The sequence below is a fragment of the Hibiscus syriacus genome, unplaced genomic scaffold, assembly GCF_006381635.1.
Source record: "Hibiscus syriacus cultivar Baekdansim isolate YM2019G1 unplaced genomic scaffold, ASM638163v2 tig00110472_pilon, whole genome shotgun sequence".
In the NCBI taxonomy this organism is placed as follows: Eukaryota; Viridiplantae; Streptophyta; class Magnoliopsida; order Malvales; family Malvaceae; genus Hibiscus; species Hibiscus syriacus.
The window spans coordinates 1,580,923-1,593,207 of NW_024062752.1; the positions used below are offsets into that span (position 1 = coordinate 1,580,923).

Sequence of the window (12,285 nt, forward strand, 5' to 3'; positions counted from 1 at the left end):
ATCTCGGACCCGATTCGAAACCTCCTAGATATCATGTCTAAAGAACAGCAAAAGCACAAAACACCCAGAAAGGTCCAAAACCGTGGTAAAAAACTATAACAGCAACCATAAAAGGTAACCAATCTTTTATTTATTTTTTTGAAAAAGAAGCTTTGATCTTATTATTTTTTTTAGAAAGTCACATAATGCTCCAATTCATTACTCCATTATGTATTAATTATCATAACACAATTATTCATTCTCACATTGCACCATTCAATTATGCAACATCATAGCCAAGCCCCCAACAAGAAACTCCGCAACAATCCAACCCGCCCTCCCCCTCAAAATTTATACCTAGTGTGGTTTCAAAGATCTCGACTTTAACATCTCACTATAATAAAAAAATCCTAGATTTTACTATAAAATTGTATGAAAAAAATTTCAGGTACGATACCTTTTTATTGTTTTATTGGTGTTACTATAAAAAAACAAGTCTTAAAATGAGTACTCCACAGCCAACAACCATACAGCAAATATCAATAGAAGCCAAGGTATACATACATGCATTATTGGTATCATAATTTTATGGTGAAAAAGAAAAATAAAAATTTCCAGCTAGACTGAAGGGGACCATTTACAGATTGGCAAAATACCAAAATTTTGGTGGCATCTAATTTCTACAGTGTATTCTACTATTCAATACCATAATTGAGCTTTTATTTCTACAATCATACCATTCCCCTCTTTCATGGTTACCCCCCTGCACTTGCAGCAGATGGTACTCCACTCATAGCCCCACTTGCTCTATTATGCTTACATGTCCTCATTGATTGCTGTTATGTGAGCTTAGGGTGTCCTACAACCTGGTCTCAATCCTAATGTATGTTCGGGACAGTATTCGGACCTACCCCATCTTTCATTTTAAAGCATCTAGTGGCTGAATTCTGCTAATTTTGGCAATTGTGATGCCTAGGATGGTAATTGGTTCATTATTCTTTTGTTCGATTTTAATTAATACAATGAATCGGGTTCTCAATTCTTTGTTTCTATAAAGTGCTCTTGATTGAAAAAATCTTTCTAAACAGACCGGTATTTAGTAAAATGACACTGAGAAAAAAGAGTTATAAGGGGAAGTTATACATTGTTTTCGGCCAGGTAGACGCTGACGGTGGAATTGGCTATCACTATCCAAAAACCCTACTGTTTTCAGAAAATGATTCCCCTTTCAATGCTACCAGATCAGTTCCATAAGCAATAAAGCAACAAAATGAAACTACTAGCGGAGTTCTCTTTCGTCCACATGAGAAATTGACAACTTCTAAAGAATGGAAAAGACTCTGGATTGCTTCTCTAATTCCGTATCTAATCAAAGGGATATAGGATTCGAAAAGACTTTCCAATATTAGCAGATCAGGGGTTACCTATTTCATGATAATTTTCGAAAGAACAAGCAAATATGCTAAACCGTGTCGGTCCTCATGAAGGGGAAAATCAAATCAGAGTTAAAACAAACTAAGTTCGCATCTTAGTAGCACACATCGTAAACAAATTAACTGCCAACATGAAACACAGGACAAATACAACAAAGAAGGAAACCGGTGTTAAGCCCTACGAGCCCACGAGAATGTAAAATTATGCTACAACACAGTTAACTGACAGAAACTAAATAAAACCGGGGAATGAAAAACCTGAAATCCACCCAGATTTCTTCTTCCCACGGCAATAGGCCATTGATTCAAAGTGAGCAAAATCTTCTCTCGATCCGGTATTCGACTCTCGAATCCATCATACTATCTCCTCATTGAGTTCACAGTCAGTAGTCAATGATCAACGATCAACCAGTGCTGAAAGACCAATCACCTAAAAAAGCAGAAGAGATCGTAAGTGCAATATATGGTACTGAACTAGATGGAAACAAGAAATAAGTGCTAACATGATACAGGGGAAAGACTTTGGCTTTCGTTTGTTTTACTCTATCAATGGTGAGAATCGGATGAAGCAGAGGACAGCTTATTGGCGATGCTGTCATGCTCAACTTCGTCGCCATGAATTCGTGCTGGAATGCGAAACCCAGAGAATACACCAGGTGCGGTGAATCCAATGCCAGATAAAGCAACTTGATGATGGATGCTTTCTGAGATATGATGGTGATGTTGATGGTGTTGGTAATTGTCAGTTCTGGACATTGGCTGGTCTATCCAAGCACGAACCAAGGGAATGTTACTGGACTGAAGGGGTCCCCTCTGAGAAAACAATTGGCTGTTATGGCCAAAAGACTGCGGCAGTGGCTGCGGTGTAGGAGTACCAAAGAGAAATCCTCCTACTCCGCTACTGCCACTGCCAGCACCACCGCTACTGCCGGTGTCAGCAGCAGCACAGCTATTATTCCAAGCAAACAATCTCTGGAGCCTTCCAATCTCCGCCGGATGTTGATGGTGATGCTCCCATCCAGCAGAAGACCCATCAAAACCAGCTAATGGGTTGGTCCCAGAGAATAAAACAGGCTCGTTGTGCTGTGCCTGAGCTGTCGCAGCTTTTGCGTCGTGGTGGTGGTGCAAAAGAATCGGCTCCGGAAACGAATGAAGTGAAAGCCGAAGATCCTGACTGTGGCTACTGGTCCTCGACAACAAATCCGGTGGATAGTTCTGAAACTGTATGGAAGAAGACGGCGTCTCACTCGAAGCTCCCAATGGAAAAAAAGACTTAATGGTATCGGCAATCTCATCAGAGACTAAAGAAGGTGGAAGAAAACCAGAATTATGATTCAGGTTATCTCCCATTTCTTGTTGCTGAAGACTTTGAACTTCATTCCCCATTATAGTAGCCGTTCTCCTCCGAGCTCCCGACCCAGCAGAAAGGTTATCCGCCAGGTTTCCACCATGGTTGATGTGAGACTGATACGGCTTATCATTGTCTGTCGTCGTTGTCGTCAAGTTTTGGTCTTCCTGGTTACTAGGTTTAGCAATCAAAGTCGATGTATTAAAACTTTCTGGGTTCCAAGGAGGTAGCTCAGCGAGCTCGTCAATGGCGGACTTGGCTTTTTTTATAAGCCAATCCACGGCCTTGCTGGGACGGTCGTAGCCGAGGCGGTCCTGGACGTCGTAGAACTGGATGGCGGTGTGAGCGGAGAGACGAACACGTCGGTCCCGAGGACCTTTAGCAGTGCAAACTTTACTGTGGCGGTCTTTCCTTCCGGTTGACCGAACAATGTGACCACCTTGGACCTCAACGATCTCCCCTCCAGAGTGCCTTATCCCCAATCTTGACGACGTTGCAGCTTGGTGGTGGCTATCCCCCATTTTTCTTGCATGTTGTGTCGATTTCGAAGCGAAAGATGTACTGGACGACGGCAAGTACGAGCTCTTCTTTGGTGGCTGCGGGTACTGAGTTTCCAGGCTTGCATACAACTGTTGCTGCCCTTGGAAGATCCCTTTTTGGTTTCTTGCAAGCTCTTCCTCCTGTCGTTGCTGCTGCTGATGATGACTGTATGGATCCAGGCTCGGCTCTTTATGCTTTCCCTGTTCCAGCTTTTAATGGAAGACACACCACCACTGAAACCTGATACTACTGTGGCCTCTAACAAAAGCCACTGCCATTCAATGCTTCTAATTTCACCTCACCACAAACACCCTAAAAAAGACAGCTTTTTTTTCCAGGCTAACCCATCTTTGTACCCTCCTCTCTCAAAAACTCAGCTTTTGGTAAATTGGGTCTCTTTTTTATCTGTACTATTCTATTCAGTAACTAAACTACAGAAATGGTTTTTTTTTTCAACAATTAGCCACCAGCTTGACCAGGACAACCCAACAACAACACAAACAAAAAAAGTTTTCCTTTCTCTCAACGAGGATTTTCTTGGGAAAATATACTACAAACTATAAAGTTCCTCATCACAAGTACTACTACTAGAACAAAAGAGAAAAGAAAATATTTTGTTTTGTGTTTTAGGTGGGCTTATAGCTAAATAGCAAGTATAGGGAAGAGTAAATTTTCACTTTTCTTGGCCTACAAAACCCTTGATGTTGATGATGATGATGTCACTGGTAAAGAAGTGGCAGTGTGTGTTTGGGGTCAGACAAAAGATTAGAGATCTCTCTGTTCATCTCATCAGTATCATCTGCTGCTGTTTATTGTACTATTACCCTAAACAAACACCATTTCAACCAAGCTAACAAAAAATAAAATAAAATCCCACCTTTTTCTGTAATGATAATTTTCTAACCTTTCATCTAAAATGTTATACTTAATTAGTAAGTGGTAAGAAAGTTGCAACCTTAGAATTTTTTTTAACTCGGTTCATAGTAGAAGTTAAAGAAGTGTTTGGTTTATAGTTCAAGATATTTGTCTGGATGCTTTGTTTTGATTAGATCAGATTGAATGAATAGATCCTTTCTTCATGTGCCACCATCACAACTTTTGACAGTGACCCAATTCACAAATTTATTATTTTTATATATTTTTTAATATATTTTCTTTCCCTTTATTGCTTCACTTAAAAGAAACGACATCATCTTTCCCACAATTTTCCCTTCTTCCAAACACCCTTTTCTGGGATTGTTAGATTTCTCAATATAGTATCTCTTTTAATTTTATTTTTCAGAAAATGTAACCTTAATTTTCTTTTTTTATATTATCTTTCTAATTATGTAACATTTTTTATTTTTTTATTTACATTTTTTTATTGTTTTCACTGAGCAAATTGAAGGAAAGGTAACAGCACTTGCCTTTCACTGTTTTGGAATTGGAATAGTTGTCATTGTCCTTTTAAATGCTTACCTAAATTACTTGGCTACCCCTTCTACAATTTCTTTTTGTAAATGTAATATACATATATTTATATTATAGTATGAATTATGCTTTTTAAAATGAAGAAAATGTGTTATCAATTAAAAATAAGTAAAATGATCTTGAAATAGTTTTATTATATGTAGTTAACTAAATATTTAATAATAATTATAACTTGAAAAATCAAAATAATATTTTGTCTTATGTAATTTTGTATAGTAACTCTTGTCGGATGAAAACCGTTAATTGATTAACAATCAACGTATATTCTTAATGTAACACCCCAACCCGTACCCGACTTGAATACGAGTCCGAGATGTCACATTGACATTTTCAAAACCTTTACTCTTGTACAAGTACATAACACTCGTAAAAATTTAACAGTTCATTTCTTTGCATTTGTACTTATATAAATATGTTTAAAATATTACAAAACTCGATCAGAGCATAAATACCTAGTTTACCTACTTTATTTACATGCCAACCTATTTATCACATAATAATACATACTGTGTAATTTACTTCTGATCTGGTCTTTGAGCAGAGATATGTTGTTACTTTGAACTTAGCTTTGATCCTTCTGCTTCTCAGTACCTACGTGTAAATCACTTACACGCTAAGTCATAGACTTAGTGAAGCAAAAACATAATAATAATAATGCATTTCTCATAAATATAAACATTCAATCAAGTCGCATATAATTCAGTATACATGATAACATGAGATAATACAAGTACTTTTAGTACCTTTTTATCGTATAAATACATATATCGAACATTTCTCTACATACCATGGAACACATATACTACTTCACAACCAAAACATACATAGTAGCAAATCAATTTATTTATTTACTCTCTGTAAAGACCATGTATTAGCCCATGTATACTTTTGAGAACTTAAGGTATGTGAGTACATTGAGGTTGTGCACCACTATGCTGTCACAACAGCTCGATCAATGTCCCGAAGGACCAGTCCATAGATTCCGAAGAACCTAGGTAATCAGTCCATATGTCCCAAAGAACATAGGTAAACAGTCCATATGTCCCGAAGAACATAGGTAAACAGTCCATATGTCCCGAAGAACATAGGTAAATAGTCCATATGTCCCGAAGAACATAGGTAACCCTCGACCCTTGGCATGCCAACTATACCCCTAGCTCTCATATCACATAACATGGGCATTATCATTTATGACCGTCCACATTACTTATTCATATTCTTTCTCTTATAAACACATATCTTTTCTTTTCAGTCACGTATCACATGTACGTGTAATCCTTGATCTCATAATCACATGTTCCTTCTCTTCTATCACATACCAAATGTATGTGTAAGCACATATCTAATATCATGTGTTGCATTTTCATGTAAGCATGTAAATCATGTAACATATAAACATACATCCATTTCTATGTACTAATGCATACAGAGTAATCACATAACATTATATAAGTTACTTCTTACCATAGTAACTCTATCATTGACTCATCGCAAGCCAATGTTTGATCAATCACATAAGTACAATTTAAATTGCACTCACCTTAGCCTTGCTTTGATTCGATTATAATCCTTTGATTATTCCGGAACTTGTTTAGGCTCAATATCTACATAAATATATCATTTCAAACAACTATCAGAAGCCTAAACTTTAAACTTGATGTTAATAACTTAAACCGGTTTAATGAATCGAATTCTGAATTTTCATTTAGGGGGGAATCGATACCCCCCCCAGGGGAATCGATACCCCCTGAACATACTGGAATTTTTCGTTCAAGAGGGGGAATCAATTCCCATTCATAGGGTATCGGTTCCCTCTACCCAGAAATTGTATTCTAAGCTCGAAAATCATCAATTTTCAACTCAAACCTTCCTATTTTACTTCCTTTAATACTCCTAACTTTAATACACATACTTAAACTTATTTCTATTCCATAATCACTTCTTTAACTTCAAATCTAGTCATTCCTATGTAATTACAAAAATTCTACTAGTTTTGCAACATGTTCAAATTCCTATTCTAACACTTCATATCCCTTAATTAACTTGATGACAAGTCAAATTCAACTTTCAATTCTCAATATAAACTTTATTTCGATATTTCATTCAAAAACTCCAAATCTTTAAATCCTCATAAACTCTTCATTTTGTTGTTTTAAAGCAAATTAATCATTCCTTAATCTTACTTAGAATCTAATAATCAAAACTAAACTTAAATTTCAGCACATAATCAGCTCAAGAGAAAACTCACCTTTGCTTGGCTTCACACGTGGAGAAGAGAAAATGAAGAAGAAAAGAGAGAAGAGATTTTTCTGGAAAATCTCCCATCCTTATCCATATATATATATATCATTTAATTATAATTTCAAGTCTAATGACCATTTTGCCCTTTAATTCTTTGGATAATTACTATAAACTTTTAGGAAATATTTCTGAACAAATCATTAAACTATTAAACTATTACACTTTAATCACTATATTCTGAAATTTTACAATTTTGGTCACTAACCCGTATTTTGGGATGTTACAAATCTTCCCCCCTTAAGAAAATTCGTCCTCGAATTTTCATTGCACCAGGAGATAAGATATTGTCTACACATCTCCAATGCATTTTACTTTAACCTTTATAAAATCCATATAATGTAACTCATTATATAGACAGTAACCTCTAGTTTCATCACTCCATACCAATAATCCATCTATATTTATTTTATTTTTTTTATGGTTCAGATTCAACCATTCCATTTTCCTTTGTCTTATAAACTGATCACTGATGTACATATTCTTAAACTTTCCTATAACAATATTCTGCATCATTTGATCTTTTAATATTCTCCTTATAAGAATCATCCCCTATACCTTATCTTATCAATGCAGCAAAGAAACTATTCTCTTTCAGAACGATATAAATCCTCTAACATTATAATACTGGTTTATTTCCAATCTTACTTCAAATTCATTGAATAACAATTCATCAATTTAGTAAGAAATTAAATTCTCCGAATTATAATGGGACACTTTCAATATATCTTACTTATCCACACACTGTACCCTAATATATTTGTTACTGTCATATTACTATAAATAACTTCTAATTGAATTCTCAATTCTTTCACCAATTTACTACTAATATATATAAACATGCAAGCCTAAATCAATCATTATCATAATGTATTTATTTCACACTAGAAAGATACCTGCTATTATCTCCGGATCATCAAAATCTTCATTGGTATTAATATTATACATTCGAGCAGTGGAGCGTATTTCTTGTTGAGTAGAAGATTCAGGTTGGCTCCTACCTCTTCCTCTCCCTCTCCCAGGTATCGTAGCAGATCGTTCCGACTGTACTGGTTCTCCTTTCCCTAATGGGCAATCTCTCACAAAATGTCCCATTTCACCACATCGGAAACAAGCTCCGGATTCTACCCTACATATTCCACCATGATATTTTCCACAAGTCTGACAATGTCTCTGTTGGGTTCTGTCCTCACCAAACCCTACTGATTGGGTCTGTCTAGCTTTCCTCTGATTTGATTCTCTAACGGAGGATTCTACCAATCCAGACCTTGCCTGAGACTGAGTACCAGAATCTCTACCCCTCTTGGGTGGTGCAGAACTCGATAAAGCCCCTGTTCTTTTAGATGATTGGGTTCTTTGATCCCCAAACCTTTCATTCAGAGCTCTCTCTAGAGCTTTAGCACGATTTATTATTTCTTGAAATGAGGACAAGTTCAATACTATTAACATTTCTTTCAACCTTGAGTGCAAGCCCTCTACAAACCACTCACACATATCCTTCTCTGTTGGAATCAACTCAGCCGCAAAACGACTTAACTTATTAAACTCGCACTCGTACTCATACACTGTGCGATTCATCTGTTTCAGATTCAAAAAATTCTTGCTTCATTTGACGGATAAATTGGTCTCCTATATACTTATGCTTAAACTCTTCTAAGAACAAAGACCATGTCACTTGATCATTGGTCATTCTCAAAGTGACATTTGTCCACCAAATTCTCGCTTGCCCACGAAGCAAGGAGACCACTCCATCTAACTTCTCTACATTAGAACAGTGAAGTCCATCTAACATAATTTTTACATCATTAAGCCAAAGGTCCGCAGCAACAGGACCTTCTTCGGCTTCACCTTTAAACTCTGTAGCTCCTAAACCCTTCAACTCCTTTACAACATTCATTCTTGGAGTTGAAGTAACAGGAGGTTGATAACGCGTCAATACCGCATCTAATGTTCTAAAGAACACATCTTGATCAGTTACAGGCACTCCAGAAGGTGTTTGTTCTTCACCTTGCCTGGCCAGGGCAGGTGAATTATTGCTCTCAGCGGGCCGATCATCTCCCGCTTGACTTCTATAACTATCATGTCCGGACATCTATTAAGAATAAACATATCGTTCTATTAGCAAAACAACATACTCATTACTATACCAGATCAGAAGTTTTCACTATTTTGTTGGCATGTATACATTATAAGACACCCTAGACTCTTGTTTATGCCGAGAATCGGCTAAACCGTAGCTCTGATACCATTAAATGTAACACCCCAACCCGTACCCGACTTGAATACGAGTCTGAGATGTCACATTGACATTTTCAAAACCTTTACTCTTGTACAAGTACATAACACTCGTAAAAATTTAACAGTTAATTTCTTTGCATTTGTACTTATATAAATATGTTTAAAATATTACAAAACTCGATCAGAGCATAAATACCTAGTTTACCTACTTTTATTTACATGCCAACCTATTTATCACATAATAATACATACTGTGTAATTTACTTCTGATCTGGTCTTTGAGCAGAGATATGTTGTTACTTTGAACTTAGCTTTGACCCTTCTGCTTCTCAGTACCTACGTGTAAATCACTTACACGCTAAGTCATAGACTTAGTGAAGCAAAAACATAATAATAATAATGCATTTCTCATAAATATAAACATTCAATCAAGTCGCATATAATTCAGTATACATGATAACATGAGATAATACAAGTACTTTTAGTACCTTTTTATCGTATAAATACATATATCGAACATTTCTCTACATACCATGGAACACATATACTACTTCACAACCAAAACATACATAGTAGCAAATCAATTTATTTATTTACTCTCTGTAAAGACCATGTATTAGCCCATGTATACTTTTGAGAACTTAAGGTATGTGAGTACATTGAGGTTGTGCACCACTATGCTGTCACAACAGCTCGATCAATGTCCCGAAGGACCAGTCCATAGATTCCGAAGAACCTAGGTAATCAGTCCATATGTCCCAAAGAACATAGGTAAACAGTCCATATGTCCCGAAGATCATAGGTAAACAGTCCATATGTCCCGAAGAACATAGGTAAACAGTCCATATGTCCCGAAGAGCATAGGTAACCCTCGACCCTTGGCATGCCAACTATACCCCTAGCTCTCATATCACATAACATGGGCATTATCATTTATAACCGTTCACATTACTATTCATATTCTTTCTCTATAAACACATATCTTTTCTTTTCAGTCACGTATCACATGTACGTGTAATCCTTGATCTCATAATCACATGTTCCTTCTCTTCTATCACATACCAAATGTATGTGTAAGCACATATCTAATATCATGTGTTGCATTTTCATGTAAGCATGTAAATCATGTAACATATAAACATACATCCATTTCTATGTACTAATGCATACAGAGTAATCACATAACATTATATAAGTTACTTCTTACCATAGTAACTCTATCATTGACTCATCGCAAGCCAATGTTTGATCAATCACATAAGTACAATTTAAATTGCACTCACCTTAGCCTTGCTTTGATTCGATTATAATCCTTTGATTATTCCGGAACTTGTTTAGGCTCAATATCTACATAAATATATCATTTCAAAACAACTATCAGAAGCCTAAACTTTAAACTTGATGTTAATAACTTAAACCGGTTTAATGAATCGAATTCTGAATTTTCATTTAGGGGGGAATCGATACCCCCCCAGGGGAATCGATACCCCCTGAACATACTGGAATTTTTCGTTCAAGAGGGGGAATCGATTCCCATTCATAGGGTATCGGTTCCCTCTACCCAGAAATTGTATTTTAAGCTCGAAAATCATCAATTTTCAACTCAAACCTTCCTATTTTACTTCCTTTAATACTCCTAACTTTAATACACATACTTAAACTTATTTCTATTCCATAATCACTTCTTTAACTTCAAATCTAGTCATTCCTATGTAATTACAAAAATTCTACTAGTTTTGCAACATGTTCAAATTCCTATTCTAACACTTCATATCCCTTAATTAACTTGATGACAAGTCAAATTCAACTTTCAATTCTCAATATAAACTTTATTTCGATATTTCATTCAAAAACTCCAAATCTTTAAATCCTCATAAACTCTTCATTTTGTTGTTTTAAAGCAAATTAATCCTTCCTTAATCTTACTTAGAATCTAATAATCAAAACTAAACTTAAATTTCAGCATATAATCAGCTCAAGAGAAAACTCACCTTTGCTTGGCTTCACACGTGGAGAAGAGAAAATGAAGAAGAAAAGAGAGAAGAGATTTTTCTGGAAAATCTCCCATCCTTATCCATATATATATATCATTTAATTATAATTTCAAGTCTAATGACCATTTTGCCCTTTAATTCTTTGGATAATTACTATAAACTTTTAGGAAATATTTCTGAACAAATCATTAAACTATTAAACTATTACACTTTAATCACTATATTCTGAAATTTTACAATTTTGGTCACTAACCCGTATTTTGGGATGTTACACTTAATATGATATTTTCACACATACATACATGATAATGTGGCATATTTCATTTTAGATGATGTAATATATGTCACGTTATCATTTTAAATAGTATTATATATATCTCGTCATCATTTTGAATAACATAGCAAATTGCATGTTATTACATTAAGTGACGTGATACATACAATGTCATCTTTTTTTTGTGGCGTGACACACATCATACCAACAATTGAGCATATGTGAAATGTCATGTCAATAACATGTGTTAATCGTAGGCCAATTAATGATGTTCATCTAACAATAATTATTTTGACAAAAAATAAAAACATTGAAAATTAATATACTTAAAAAAAGTAAGAATCAAAATAATTATTTAAACAAATATTAATTTTATCCTTATGTCTTTTGTCAAAAAAAAATATCATTATATGTATTGTTTAATATGTTTTGTCCAATATAATAACAACTCATTTCAATATATATCCATTATAATCCTAAAATTTAAAATCTAAAAGTATTATCTTAAAAATCTAAAACCTAAATATAAATTTTAAATCTAATCCTTAAAAAACTTCAACCCTTAAATAAAATAATGTTTATCGAATATAATTTTTCCTAAAATTAATACGTTAAACAAACAAAAGTAGGATCCATGAAGCATAGCTCAAAAGTTACTTCGGTGGTGTTTGTTTTTACAGAGATAAAAGGTCTGCAGTCTGCGGACCACAT

At 35.1% G+C, this 12,285-nt stretch overlaps 1 protein-coding gene across 1 annotated transcript; it reads right to left on the minus strand.

Annotated features, from left to right (window-relative positions):
- Nucleotides 1-1,565: 1,565 nt before the first annotated feature.
- Nucleotides 1,566-4,167, minus strand: LOC120127862 (transcription factor TCP4-like). The gene is made up of 2 exons (XM_039145667.1): nt 1,916-4,167; nt 1,566-1,842 (listed from the first exon to the last, which is right to left on the minus strand). Exon 1 carries the CDS (start codon nt 3,279-3,281, stop codon nt 1,959-1,961), a length of 1,323 nt encoding a protein of 440 aa, XP_039001598.1. The 5' UTR covers nt 3,282-4,167; the 3' UTR covers nt 1,566-1,842; nt 1,916-1,958.
- Between the last annotated feature and the right edge of the window lie 8,118 nt (nt 4,168-12,285).